The 15,495-nt window shown below is 50.5% G+C and overlaps 1 protein-coding gene across 1 annotated transcript in view; it reads right to left on the minus strand.

Moving 5' to 3' along the window:
• The window catches only part of ZNF362 (zinc finger protein 362), a 23,856-nt gene extending 21,443 nt beyond the window's left edge, over positions 1-2,413 (minus strand). Inside the window, exon 1 of the mRNA XM_015599038.2 lies at positions 2,271-2,413. Coding sequence (XP_015454524.1) covers positions 2,271-2,308 — 38 coding nt within the window. The 5' untranslated portion in view covers positions 2,309-2,413. The remainder of the gene's footprint in view (positions 1-2,270) is intronic.
• Positions 2,414-15,495: the final 13,082 nt, after the last annotated feature.

Here is a 15,495-nt window from a genome sequence, read left to right on the forward strand (position 1 = left end):
CCTGGCAGAGACAACAGTTTGAGCAGAGGCATTGAGGTGTGACAGTACAAGGCAGGGTGGGGACAATAAGCAGCCACCCACCAGCACCAAAGAGCTGGAGAGTGGTGAGGGGGTGAGAGACAAAGGCCAGTCCACGGGGCCTTGAATGCCGTGCTAAGGTTTTGAGATGGAATGCTGGTGGCAAGAAGGCATCAGTCAGGCAGTGTGCTGGGCCAGGGGAACAAAGAAGCTAAGTGGACCAAGGGCAGAGGGAAAGGCCTGGGGCATAGGAGACCGGATGGGCGGGGACTGAGTATCCATGCCCAGATGGACAGAGGAGACACACTGGTGACTGGGCTTCAAACCCCAGAGAGAGAAGCCCAGATTCTGTGCTGTGATCCCTGAGACCCACAGCCCTGATCCGCGCAGTGGACAAACAAACTGTCATTTTGTTTTGCTCTAAAAGAGGAAAAAATTGGGATGGATGGATGAACGAAACACCCCACAGAGTTGCCTCTGAAAACAGCATCCTGATGGAAGCTGGCCCATCCACCCATGCATCCATCTGTCTATCAATCCATCTATCCATTCATTCTAGATACACCTTATGGGTCAAACAGGGGTCCAGTGCTGGGGAACCTGGGGTAAACGAAGAGCCCTGCCCTCTGGGAGCCCCAAGCTGAGTGGAGGAAGCAGACAAGTGGCCTACAAGCTTCTGCAAAAAAGAACTTTCACCTATGAAATCTACTACGTGCCACCAAGGACCTCCACATGGTCAAAGTCAACGGGGGACCTTCCAGTCCTATCCTCCATGGCCTCCCTGCCATCTAGGCCCTTTGGGAAGATATATGTGCCATGACCCCTAGGTCCCTCATCTTCTCAGTCTCTTTCCCAGCTTCCCCTATCCCAAGGCTGGGCTCCTCGGGTTAGGGCAGGCACTTCCTCTCTCCCACTGGCCACAGTTCCTGGGTGGCCCATCTACCCTAGGCCTTTAAATACCAACCAACCTCCAAGTCTCTGTCTGCTGCAGCCAAGGCCTCTCCCTGGAGCCCCAGGCCTGGCTTTCCAGCTGCCTCACTAACATGTTCCTCTGGCTGTCTCGTGGGCTGCTCAGGCCCAGCAGGTCTAAGCTGGACTTGGTCTTCTCCTAAGACATCCCGACTCCAGGTGGGCATCCCCATCTGCCCAGATGCTCTTGCCACAGACACACATTGATCCACAACACATCCCCTCCCACCGCTCTCGGCTCAGATCCACCACCAGCCACGTCCTCAAGACTCCCACTCCTGTCCACAAGTCCTAGCTACAGTTACCTCACCTGGCCTATGGAACAGCCTGCTTTGCTTGGAGCCCAAAGCACCTGGATTCAAATCTTGGCTCCAACTCGCCAGCTGTGTGATCTTGGGCAAGTCACTTACTCCTGCCCCCCAAATAAGGGATGAGCAGCTCAGAGCCAGGGACCTGACCCAGGGTGGAAAGAAAGGATCAGGGAGGACTTCCCAGGGGAGGTGATGCCTGCTTTGGGTCTTAAAGGATGAGTGAGAGTTAGCCTGGCAAAGAAGGAGTGGGAAGCATTTCTGATAGAAGACCCAGAGGAGAGAAGCAGCACAGCATGTGAAGGGAGCTAAGCATCCCAGGGTAGACTGGGAGCCATCGGCCAGCGCTAGACCCAGAAGGTTGGTTCCTGAATCCTCGTCTTGGAGTCTGGATTTGAAGCAGTGAGTGATAGGATGGAATCTGTGATTTAGAAAGACCCCTGACCACTGAGTGTAGACAGGACTGGAGAGGCCAAAAGTGGAGGCTGTGGGAGGACATCTATTAGGAAGCCCCTAGGGAATGGAGGTGAGAGGCAGAGACAGCACCTGGGCCAGGCAGGAGAGGGGTCAAGGAGGCCTGGCTATTTAGTTAGAGCTGGAGGCCAAGGAGGCGTGCAAGATGCCCCAGTGCTGTGGCCTGGGAGGTCCTCTGGATATCAACATGGACAAACATGGCCACAAGAACATGCAGACAAACAGCACCAAACTCAGACACACATGACACACAGACTGTAGATGGAGATACATGGATAGATGGGGACACAGCAACTCCCATGAGCTGGAACCCACAGCCACCACAGCATGGAGTCACAGGTGGATGCTGTTAAAGTGGGTGAGCATGCACGGCCCTCCGTACAGACCCAGAGGGAGGCAGTAAGGGGTGCTCAGGGAAGCTGGGATGAACACAATGGCTTAAACCCCCAAAGAACAAACCCCTCATTGACAGATTTCAACCTGGAATCACAGGCTGCTTACCTAGAGTGTCCTTTCCCACTTGGTGAACTTCTACTCATCCTTCAAGACCCAGCTCAAGTGTTCCCTCTTCTACGGAGCTTTCCCTGAACCCCCAGTCAGTCACTTCCTCTGTGTTCCCAACAGCACCTTGTATATGAGAATAACAATAACAATAATAATAATAAAAAAATGGCAGCTACCATTGATTTCAACAATTATTATGTGCCAGGCACTGTGCTGAGTATGTCATGTGTCATGTCACTGAATCTTTCCAATGACCTTGTGAAATGTGCATTTAACAGAAAAGGAAACAGCAGCTCAGAGAAGTTGACCAACTTGCCCAAGACACACAGCTAGCAAGTGATGGAGTTAGGACACCACCTGGCACTACGGGGCCAATCATACCTTGATGCTTCCCTGGGTGACTTCCCCATCAGATTATGAGCACTTCTCAGGTAGGACTGGTGCTCGTTCACCTCTGCTATTCTAGCATCTAGCCCAAGGGGGTCTCAGATACTCTCTGTTGATGAAAAAGTACAATAATATTGACTACCTTTTCTTGAGCATTTACAATGGGCCAGGAACTGTATCAGGGCATTTTATAGCCATTATTTTACTGCTGCAATAGACCCATTATATATAAGGAAACCAAGGTCTAGAGAAGTAACTTGTCTGAGGTCACAGAACCCACTCTGTATTTGAAACTAGGTCTGTCCATCACCCTGTCCCAGGAGGGTAGCCTCTGAGGACAGTCTAGCAAGCTGTCCCAAAGGGGCACTGGGGGAGGAACACTACAGAAGGGGTACACCAGGTGCCAAGCAGGCTCTGCCACCTGGGGAGATTGAGGCCTAGACAAACAGACACAAAGACAATGGGCAGCCCAAGGTGGAATGTGACTAGCCTTGCCCAGCGCAGGGCAGGGGGATGTGGTTAAGCAACTTATATCCCATCACCATTCCCAGCCCATCCCACAGACATTACAAAATGAGATGTGCCCAGACCCCGTGGCCACAGAGCAAATGGGAGGAAGCAGGACTCAAAACTGTCCGGACACTATGATTACAAGGAGGCAAAAATAAAAACCTGCGTCAGAAAAAGCAAGCGGCAGGGAACCACGCCCAGAGGGAGGCTGGGAGTGCTGGGGGAGGCGGCTGGAGCTGATCTGGTTTTTCGTCTTTGTTTCTCTGATTTCCAGATTCTCTGTAATGTCGTTCAGTTGTTTTTATAATCAAAACAATAAACTTAGTCTTAAAAAAAAAAAAAAGAAAGAAATGAGAGAGAGAGAGGAAGAGGAGGCAGGGAGGAAAGGAGGGGAGGGAGAGAGGTTGGTAAAGGGGTGTGGATGGGGGAGGAATAAATGGAGGGTCTGGAGGCATGAAGGAGCAGGGGGAGGTCAAGGTCAGCTAGTGGTGGGCACTCAATGGACCGCTGCATGCCGGGCCCCACAGAGTCCCCATCTTCCCGGCACATACCCTGGGTAGGGGAAGATGACATTAAACCTGCACTTTGAAGCTGGTTGGGATTCCACCAGGTGGCGAAAGAAGAGTATGTCCAGTCCACCACATTCCCTGCCCTGGTCCAGCTATTACAAGAATTTGCTCACAGGCTTCCCCACATCCCTCACTCCAGTCAGTCTCCTACTGTAGTCACTGATATTTCTAAAATATAAATCAGATCATGACACTCCCCTGCTTAGAAACTTAGAACCTTCCATGGCTCCCTACTTCCCTCCAGACAAGATCTGGATTCTTTAGGTCTTACACGTTCGGCCCCTGCTGACCTCTTTGGCCTCATTAGTTGTTCCAGCCTTATACTCCAGCTGCCCCTGCCAAACGGAGAGTCCCGCCCCCCGCCCCCCACTCCACTTCCCTTCTCACTTTCACACCTTTGATCACGCTGCCTCCTCTCCCTCAAACCCTCTGCCCTCCCCATTTCACTGGTTAACTTCCATTTCTTCCTCGGGCCCCAGCTTACAGACTATTTCCTTGAAAGCCTTCTGGGACTGCTCTACCTCCACCTCCCACTGTGTTGGGTGCCTCTCCTCTCTGCTCCCTTTGTGGCCTGCATTTCTATCATCAGACACATATCGCTGTTTCCTGCCTGATTTCTCATCCATCTCTGCTGTCGGGCAGAATCATGGCTGAAGGAGTACACCACTTACCTTTTAAGCCCCTCACAGTCCCTGATAAATGTCTGAATGAATAAATGGTCTAGGAGGAGAGAACTGAACGTGTCACGGCCCGGACAGAAGGAAGTTCCTTCCTCCTCCGAGTTCCTTCCACCTACCCTGGCACTATATTATCTCCTGTGTCACTGCTTCCTATTTCTTATATCTAAGCCCTATCTTCCTAATTGATCTGAGAAGGGGCTATGTACCATAAAGACGAGCAGACCTAAAGAATGTTAACAGCTAATAAACACAGAAAACGGTCTGCTTTCCCAGCAGTGAAAATTAAAAGAGCTTCATCTGTTAAAATAGCAGAAAAATAAGAAAACGATAATAGCCAATGAAGGTGAGGAAATGGGGAAATTGGCACTCCCGTTATTGCTGGGAGTGTAAGCTGAAGCAATCATTTCTGAAGAAAATCTAGTAATAACATGTCATAGCTCTAAAAATTTTCAGACTTCCTGGCCTAGAGATCCCATTCTTGGTCATCTGTTCCTAGAATATACCCTAAATATAGACAAAGTTTTATGCACAAAGCTGTTTGCTTCAGTGGTTTCTTACAATAGCAAAAACCTCAAACATCCATAATTTTAAACAACAGGAGGATGGCCCTGTGAAACATGACAAATAGTGACATAGTCTACGGTCATTAATGATAGCAATATTTACTGGTATGGTAATGACTTGTTTAACACATCAAACGCAAAAGGAACTGAGGCACAGAGAAATTAGGTAAAACTTACTCAAAGTCAAGTAGTCTGTCTGATCTGAACCCAGAAAGTCAGGCTCCAAAGCCCATACTTTCCACCCTGACAGTGGATCCATTAGAAAGAAGGATTAAAACCACCCTGCATGTGTTTAGAAAATAACCTGTGATATAACATTAGTAGGGGGCAGAGGGAAGGAAGTTTATATGTTAGAGCAATGACATCTACATAAAATCTAGGTGCTGAGATTAAAGAGGGGAAGGAAACACCAAAATGCTAATGTGGTGGTCTTCTCTGACTTTTTCGTAGGGTGGTTATGTGATTTTTATTTAAGTAATATTCTTAATAAAACTAAAGGTTCAGCAAGCTTTGGTCAAGCAAGACATCTCAAGCCGCCCACAGCCCCACTAACTAAGATTCTGGCCTCTGGCCCTGCAGGTTACCCAGGAGGAGAGAGGGGCTCAGAGAGGCCAGCGCTTGCTCAGTCCCAGTGAGCCCTGCACCCTACCCCAGACCCCAGCCAGGAGCACAGTCAGGGACCCCTACTCCTGTTTGAGAGCTTCAGGGAGGTGGACCAGAGCAAACAAAGGAAAGCCTGCCCAGATCACTCACTCTCCAGCATAAGTCCTTCTTGTGTTCCCATCACTTTGGGGTACAGTTCGAGACCCACACCCAGCGTGGAACCCAGAGGCCTTTGCCAAGGAGGCCCTGCTGGCCACATGCATCTCAACAGGTACCTCCTCACCTCCAGCCTCATCACACTACCTACAAGTTCCTCCAAAATTAGTTGCTTTCTCATGCCACCGTGCCTTTGCATAGACGATGCTCTTCCATCTAGGGACCACCACACATCTGAAACTCTGCCAGGTTCCCATCAGCCATTAAAACTCAGCTCAGTGTTTGCCTTGGGAAACCTTCCTGATTGCTGCCCCCTTCCAAGGCTGTATTTGCAGCTTTTCTGCTGAACTCCCACAGCTGCCTGGGCTTCCCCCACCAAAGCACTGATTCCATCGTCCCAGAATTGCCTGGTTACTGATCTGCCCAGTCCTGACGTAGCGGGAAGCTCCTCAAGAGGAGCTTGGGTCTGGATCTTGATTACAACCCCATACCCCGACTCAGACCCATAGCTCACTGGACTCTTTCTTTGGGTCCTGCTTTGGCTAAAGGTTACTTTCTGACCCTCTCTTCAACAGAAATTGGGCCACCCTGCTATATACATCCATTGCCTTTATATGCTCCCTACCCTACCTTTGCATCTCACCTCTAAATACTCCTTCGAGCCCTGACCCACAAGAACAGAGCCACTACTGCAGGACCAGAGCCAAGTGCTAGCCACAGAGTAGGTGCTCACGTACCTAGTTCACACTAGATGCCTAATAAATCTTTACTGAGAGAATCAATGAGAGGATAGGGTCTTTCCTGTGAGCCTTAGAGACTGAGAAGTTGGCCAGGAAGAAGGGTACAGTAAGAGCATTCTGAGCAGAGGAGTAGCATGTGCCAAAGTATGGAAAAATGCTACCAAAGGGTTCTCAAATACGCTCAGATAGGCAACAAGCTACTGCTGAGATATGGCTAGGCCAGGGGGTGGGGTGCTCCTAGAAAGACGAGCCCATCCCACTGAGGGATGAAGAGCTCATGAAGGTGAAACTTCCTGATGTGGAACAGGGGAAGTATCAAGAGGGAGATGCCAGGAAAAGGCAGGCAAGGTGGAAAGAACTGCATGTGCAAAGGCCCAGAGGCAAGAAAGCACACAGCATCACATATGGTCTGCTGCAGAAAGAAACTGCAGAAATTTGCGGGGGAAAGAGGGAGTGGAGGCTAGGGCAGTTCATGAAGGGCTGAGTTCCAGGCTAAGATGCTTGGATGGGGGACAGGGGGTGAGGTCTCTGAGCAGGGGAAGGCCATGGTCAAGTTTTTCAATGGAAAGGTCATTAAGGAGCCAGAAAGACAGCCTGCAAGAGATGAGCAGGAGATGGTCTAGGAGAGTCAAGCTGAGGTTTCCCATCTTCCCAGTGCCCTTAAGATCCCCAAGTGCTCCAAGGTTTCCTCCCACGACCCCTGGGACCTCCATGTGCCTCACTCCATGCAGCCCAGAGCCCTGAGCCCCAGCTGCTGTACCCCACCCCATCCCCAAGACCCAGGCCAGTCTTGGAAGCTTGCTCCTGAGAACTTCCTGTGAGGAACAGGCTCCCGAGGGTCCTGGATCCAATTAGGCTGGATTTCTGCAGCCCTCCGGGGTTAGGAAGGGCTGTTTCCCATTGTGATGGTGGGGCTGATCAGCGCAGGAGGGGGCTGCTGTCTGTGCCCTGGTCAATGGGAGCTAGGGTACTGCCCCTTTCCCTTCCTGTCTCCCCCACCCCACCACCAGCCGCCACCCAGGGCAGTGACCTCCTCTGGGAGTCTCAATGCCCTCATTTAGAAAATGGTCATGACACCCCTTTCACAGCTGGGATAACGTTCTGCAGGCTTTGAACACATGCCCTTCTCTATTTCCATTTCCCCCGAGGACCCCCTAGGTCTCATCCCCACAGGGAACTCCTTCTGCCAATGTAAAATGACAATAACAACAACAATAGTTACTGAGCACTTCTTTTGTTTCAGGTGTTAGTAGATGTTTTACAAGCATGTCTCACTCAGGCTCCTAATGACCCTGTCAGGGAGATGCTGTGAACTTTTCAAAATAAACACATTCAGAAAGATGCTTAGCACATAAATGAACAGATTAATGACTTATAAAGTCCACATTCAGGATACCGAAGTAGCCCCTACCCCATGTTCCTTCTCAGTTGCAGTCCCCTCACATCTTTCGAAGATCCCACCTTTCTGGCTTCCATGTTAATCTCTTCCTTGTTTGGGGTCAGGAATTAGTCTCAGCAAAGTGTGTAACCTGCCCAAGGTCACAGAGCTGGTGAGGGCAGAGGAAGTGGAACCCTCTGCTGTCAGCTGGCTGTGTGACCTTTAGCAAGTCTGTTTCCTCTCTGGAACCTTCATTCCTTCCTTTACAAAGCAGATTCAACTAAATCACAGCCTGGCTCCCTGTACCCTCTGCGGGGCAGTGTGGCAACTGAGGGGTCAACAGTACAGATTCTGGAACAAGAAGGTGTGAGTCAAAGCCCCAGAGACTGTTACCAAACTGGGGATGATAATGTTATCTCCACAGTATTGCTGTGAATGAGTTAATATGTATAAAGTCTTTAGAAGAGTGCCTGGTACACAGTAAGGACTCCATGTTAGCAACCACTGTTGTTATGAGGTTCTCTAAGTCATAAAGGAGCCTTTCCCAACAGTCAAAGACCCACATGGAAATCTGACCGAGCAGTGCTGTTACCTTTGCTGAGGGGTGGGGAGAACAGCAGTTCTGGGAACCTCTCAGGACCCACAGGGGCTGCCCTGCTGACGTGGAGAGCCAAGTCTGGGATTACTTGAAGCTGAAGAGCCAGCTGTTTGCTAAACCCCATCTGTGGGCTGGCCCCCAGGAACTTCATGACAGTTCCTAGGGGCCGTAGGTCAGGAACCCCCGGCAGGTGGTCACAGCCTGTTCTCATGCTGTATCTCTGGACCCCTGGAGCAGGCAAGCTATGGGGCAGGTCAGATATGGCTCAGGCCTGGGGTGGAGACCAACAGATAGAGTGGGCCCTGAGCAGGGCAAGGCAGCAAAGGGTTGGGCTGGGCAGGGACAGGAGTGGGGAGCACCTGGGGTGGGCATATGGGGAGGGGTGAAGAGGCCAAGTAAGGTCAACTACTGGCCCTGCCAGACCGGCCCCGCCCACCTCCTGGTCTCGCTAGGGTGTACCACCTTATCCATGCTTCTTAACTTCCCACCTCAGGGCCCCTGCCCAGGCCACGCCCTCTGCCTGGAATGCCCTCATCTGGGCAACTTCTGGCCACAGTTCAGATATCACTTCCTCCCAGAAGCACCTCTCCCCTATACATACCATTACCATTCCTCATTACAGTAAATCTAGGAGCATGAAGCTATAGGGAAGGCCTCATCACAGAAAAGTAGTTTCTTCCCGGCATTTACAAAAATCTATAAGCACATCGTCATTTTTGTGACCTTCTGTACAATGTCTGTCCTCCCCACCAGGGCAAGAACTATGTCAATTTTCCTCACCTCTATCCCCAGCATCTAGCACACGGGCTGGTATATAGTAAATGCTCAAGAAATACGCTGAATGAAGGCGGGAGATGGGAACAAGCTGCGTGCTCCACCACCGCAATCAGATCCAGGAAGGGTGTGTGCACACGCGAGTGCAAGAGTGTGCACGAGGGATCATGTGCACAGTCCAGAATGTGAGGCTACATCCTCACATGTATAAATGAATGGGTGCATGCAAAACGCACCTCCATGTAAAAACACACATGTGCATGAGCGTGCCTGCATACAGATGATAAACCTGACGTGTACCATGCACATGAAAGTACACGAGGAGGAGCAGGCATGCAGCTGTTTGCCATTTTCTGGGAGAGTGCACACAGGTATACGTGCATGTGTGTGTAATCCTGCGGGTGGCAGGAGTGTATGCGTGTGTTCCAGTGTGATGTGTTTGTACTGAGTGTGTGGATGCACACTCCAGCAGACATGTCTCCTGAACTCCTGGCTCCTGCAGGCCCAGTTTGGGGCATCTCTGGTGGTGTCTCTGAAATAGCAGGGGAGCACAGCAAATGGGCAAAGTGGGGGGGTAGGGTCAAAGGTGGTAGTGGAATGGCTGATAGTGTGAATATCTAAGAGTGTGTGTGAGTGCATCTGGGCAACGTACCCACCCCAGCCAGACATCCCCCATTGAACCCAGAACCTGAAATGGTTAGACTGTCCCCTTCAAGGAGTATGACACCTTTGCCAAACTCAGAGAAGGACCCAGATGGTAGTGACCCTCCCCAAAGGAATTCTGTGGCCACACAGATGAGGGAAGAACAAGGGAGAACACTTTGGGCCCCAGAGCCAAATCCCTGGGCCTTCCCCTGACACATTATCCACTTAAGACACTTCTCATTCTATTCCCCAAATCCTACCCAGCCTCCAAAGCCACCCCAGCCCCAGGTGTCAAGAAGCCATCCCCAAGCCTCCAACCCACTTCCACCATGCCACACCCACTTCCTCAATCCCACCCAAACGGCAGGCAAGGCACTGGGCCCTCTACAGGCCTGAGCATTGTGGAGGTGAGGACTGGTGCTACAGAGGCAGCAGCTCTCCCAGTGAGGCCTGTTCCTGCCTTTAAACTCCAGGCACATACCGTGGCAGCCTGCTGGCACCTGGGGAGTGGGAAGCCGCTGGGCAAAGCATCGCATGATATGTCTTTGGATAAGGCCTACTCCTCTCCCTTCCCACTTAAGTTTCCACAATGGACAAAATAAGGTTCAGCTGGATAATCTGTAAGGTTTACCTCTTTCCAATTAGTGCATGACCTTAGATCTCAGATGGGTTCTTCAAGAATGGAGGATACAAACATCAGATATAGACTTTCTTGAGGCTACAATGGAGAGATAAGTACTCACCCTGCCATGTTCACTGCAGCCTCAGTGAATGTTTGGTTTTGGAGGGGATACCCTGGAACAAGGGCCTCGCACAGTGCTACAGAGATAGGAGCTCTACATGTGTTCTTTGTATACACCATTCATTCACTCATTCATTCATTCACTCGTTCATTCAACTCCAAGGCTGCCTGCCCTCAAGGAGCTCACAACCCCTGTGGGGAGAAAGAGGCTGCTGAAGTCAGAAACCACAAGGTCAAAAGCCCCGGGAAACCGTAACACTCATGTCACTTCCCAAGCGTTATTCACAGGAGAGGTGCAGCACTTGTCACTGTATAAGAAAATCTTTCCAGCAATGACAACTGTTTGACAGGGGAGACTAGGGGTCATGGTAAAGAAGGAGCCCCACCACCACTACTCTAGCAGAGGTCAGAGGCCCTTCTGTCAAGGATATGGGAAAGGGATTCCCGCTCTTGTGCCAGGGTGGGATTCTGAGGAAGAGCCCCAGAGTGCTAGGTTCAAACCCCACAATGTCCCTGATGCTCCATGGACCTAATCTCTCCGTGCCTCGATTTTCTCATCTGTCAAATGAACATAATAACAACGAGGATTCAATATGTGAACATTTATAAAGTCTTCTGTAACATGGCCTGACACAAAGTAAGCACTCTGTGCTGCTAAATGGGTAAGGCGGTGAGAGTCCCCTTTGTAAGATTCTAAATCCCAGATCAGATCCCATAAACGTTCCAAGTGTCAAAGGTTCTGAGGTGGAAAACTTCTCAATGTTAGGGTTCTGAGATTGGAAAAGACTGGGATTCTTAGATCCCATGATTTAATCATCTCATTATTTCCTAACAAGAGCCCAGAGCCTCCCAGGGGAGGAGGGGACAGAGCTCGGTGTCACTTCATCTCCCAGGCGCTGCCAGGACTGCCGCTACATCTGGGCTCCCTAGCACCTGGGCTCCCTAGCATTTCCTCCCTCCATTAGAGCCCCAGCCACACTGCTGGAACCACCTGCCTACTCGCCTGCATGAGGTTTAAGCATGCTCCAGCAGTGTAGACAGGCAAGAAATGCAAACAAACAAATGAGAAAATTTTGGCTCCTGATAAGAGCTGCAGAAAAAAATAAAAGGGGCTGACATGACCAAGAGTGACAGTAAGAAGCTATTACAGAGTAGGTGGTCTGGGAGCCCCTCTGAGGAGGTGGCATTTGAATCAAAACCTGTAAAACAAGAAGGTGCCGGCCATGCACACATTTAGGAAAAAGCATTCCAGGTCAGGGATGTGCAAAGGCCCTGCCAACAGGCTTTGTAAATTCAAGGTACAAAAAGAAGTCACTGTAGCTGGAGGTGGTGAGACTGGGAGGTGGTTCAGGGGAGCTGAGGTTGAGGGATGGACAGGTCTGAACCATGAAGGGCCTGCAATCCTATAGTCCCTTGTAGGACTTTGGATTTTTGTTCTTTGAAATGCTTAGGAAACATTAGAAGAGTTTCAGCAGGGGAATGACACGACAAAGCAGGTCTTTTCAGGGTCCACAGAGTATTTGGCTCATTCTGAAAACACCATGGTTTTCAAAATCAAGGTGGGGTCTAGACCAGTAATCAATAATCCTTATAATTCAGTTGGTGCATAGTGAACTCCTATCACATGTCTGGCAGGGCTGGAAGACACTGCAGACACTCTTGCTGTCACTTCCAACAACCCATGAGAGATTCACAGAGAGTATTTCATCTTAAAGATCAAGAAACCGAGGCCCGGAGAGGGGAAGAATGTGCCCAAAGTCACAGAAGCCATGCACCACACTGTGCAAACTGTAAAGTTCAATTCACAAATGAGACTTGGTCCTAGGGCCCAGATCCACCTTTGGGGTAGTCTGTGAAACTCTTTTGGTATTTCTAAACCTCCTCTTCTTTAAGACACCTTCCCTGGAGACTCATGGAGACACCCACAAATAATTCCCTGGCTAGTGCTATATACACCTGCACTCTCACATCTTTTTCTCTGTTGGCTTTGGAGCCCCAAATGACTGCACTTATATCTCCCATGGCTGTCCAACCTGGGCTAGGTGTGTAGGGGATTAGATGGATAGACAGACAGATGAATGGATGGATGGACAAACAGACAGATAGACAATGGGTGGGGTACTGAAATAACTAACCAATAAACCAATGAATGTACATTGAAAGAATAAAGGAATGGTCTAGCAAATCAATAAATGAATAAACTAATGAATGGCAGATGAATAACAGGTGAAGAAATGACTCTTACTTTACAGAGAGGCAGGGCAGGGAAGTATCTGCCCAGGGAAGGCCTGGGGCCAGGCTAGCTTCAGGCCCAGTTCACATCTCACCCACATACCGGCTCCCTCTCTACCTGGGGCCATCTTGCCTCCATTCCCCAAGGCCACAGACAGTCTATTCCTCAGCCCCTGGGATAAATCCAAGTCTCCACCAAGTGTTGGCCATTACAGAGCCCACAGCCCCATCACCACTAGCACTACCAGCATCATGGCTCTCCTGAGCCCAGTGGAGCCTGGCAGAGGGTAGAGTGGTTCACTTTCCCTCTGAGTGTCTCACAGAAGAAGGGAGACAGGAGACCAGGGCTCTGGTCCTAGTTGGAATCCAAATTTGCTGGGTGACTTCAAACCAGTGACTTCCCCTCTGAACCCGGATGACTTCTCGGGGACTTTTCAGCTCTGACATTCCATACAGGTTGGGCCTCTAGATTTTACACAGTCACTGAACCAGCAGAATATGAGATATCAAAAACTCAAAGGTGGGAAAGAATCTTGTCCACAACATCAAAGTCCACCTAAAAATATACGCACCCCCCCTCCCCAAAAGGAGCCTGGAAGCTTGAGTTTAAGCCTTCCTCTGCCACTGCTCAAGTTCTCCAAGCCTCAGTTTCTTAAATTTTTAAATTAGGTTGTATATTCCCATCTTGACAATTTCACCCCCCCACAGAGTTTCTGCGAAAGCCTGATGTGATAAAGACCACACACTACACTGTACAAACTGTAAAGTTCCATTCACTCAAGAAGGAGTGTGATAGGAGGTGGGGTGAAGGGAGATATGCTGTCCCATTCTAGTTCAGTTCTGTCCGAAATGACTCTCCCAGGGGTCAGTCAGGTCCAGAGAACAGTATAGAGGGCCTAGAAGTGGGAGTCCGAACATCTGGGTCCCTGATTCAGCTCTAACTGGCAGTGTGACTTTGGGCAAGTCTCTTCCTTTCTCTGGATTTCGGTTTCTCCATCTGATAAAAGCCTGGCTTGGTGCCCTCTGGCCCAGGCATGCCAAGTTCTACATCCCTGAATCCCTAAACCCCAACCTTTAACCCCTGACTGCCCTCAGGGAACTCACACTGCCCTGGGGAGCCAGGACACAGACAAGGTGAGACTAGAGGGGTCTCTCCTCCAGGAGATGCTGAGGCAGGGGCCAGACATGCTCAGGGTCCTCCCAGGACAAATACTTTTCCAACAGAGTTAAGACCATGCTCAGTGTGCCCAGGTGTCTCAGACAGCACTAGCCACCTCAGACCTGGCCTTCAGAAACCCTCTGCAGCTTGCAAAGCCAACAGACCCTGACCTGTCCAGCAAGATACTTCAGAAACTTCACTGAAGTCCAAACTGCCTCCAACAGAGGAGCCTCCAGGGTGCTGGCAGGGGTGGCAGAAAGGGACAGGAGCCACAACAGGTGAGAGGTTCTGACACCCTCACTAGCAAACCAGCAGAGTCCCCGCCACTAGATTTCTCCTGCCCCTCCCCTCAGACAGAAACCACTGAGGCTGCCCACCTGCACACAGCCAAGAGCCCACACCCTGGGGCATTCACCAGATGCCACCTCCCGGGGCAGGAGGCCCACCAAGTTAGGGAAGGGGTTCGCCAACTGCCAACCAAGCACACTTGCCCGAGGGCAGCTCCGGGAGGCACCCCAGCGTTCAGGGCAGGATTCCCAACTACAAGGGGGACCCCGGCCACCCATGAAGGAGGCAGGCCCACTCCCCACACACACTGCTCCGAAGGCAAGGTGCGGGAGGGCAGGATTATTTTCTCATGCCAACGGTTTCAGTCGGAAACCCTGGGCTACTCCGAGCTCCTATTGCCAGCCCTATCCCCCAAATCTGAGAATATAGTTCCTTAAAAGAGGATTTTTATAGAGCCTCTTTCAAAAGACGTTTCCTGGTCCCCTCAAACCCGCATCTTCAACCCTCCACATGCCACCCGCAGCTCTGAGGAAACCGGCAGTTAACTTTTTCCTAAAATTCCTGCAAAAGCGACTGACTGGGGGGAGAAATGGACCCCGATATCCTTTCGCAGTATTTCGCCGCCTTCAAAAAAAAAAAAAAGCTTAAAAAAAAAAAAAAGGAAGCCGCTGGGCGATTCGGGGGGGAGAGCTGGGAATTTAAAGTTAACTCCGAAAGTTTTCTTTTTTTTTTTTCTTTAAAGTGCAATTGCATTGTGTCTCACCTCCCTGAAAGGCTCGCGGCTCTCGCCAAAGAAAAGGAAAAAAAGCCAACCCTTCGGGTGCCCCCTCTGCTTCCAGCCGCCTCTCCCACATTCTCAGACAGTTTTATTAAAATTTTCAGACAAAAGAAAAACAAAAATGGCAGCCTGGCTTATTTTTAAAACAGGACAGGGACGCCATATTCTGCAGATCTGCAAAAAAAGGGAGAAATCCGGCACTGGCCGCTCCACCGGGCCGGCTGCAAAGTGCGCGAACCGCGCCGTTTGCGATCCGTTTATTTGCATTAAGCCCCATGAATCATTGTTTACCGGAGAATTGCAGCAGGTTTGAATAGCCCGGCTTAAGAAAACACACACATACACACACGCGCGCGCGCACACACACACACGCACACACGCACACACACTCGGAGCAGACCCAGACATGCCGCCAGAGAC

Source organism: Pteropus alecto, unplaced genomic scaffold (assembly GCF_000325575.1).
Source record: "Pteropus alecto unplaced genomic scaffold, ASM32557v1 scaffold39, whole genome shotgun sequence".
Taxonomy (NCBI): Eukaryota; Metazoa; Chordata; class Mammalia; order Chiroptera; family Pteropodidae; genus Pteropus; species Pteropus alecto.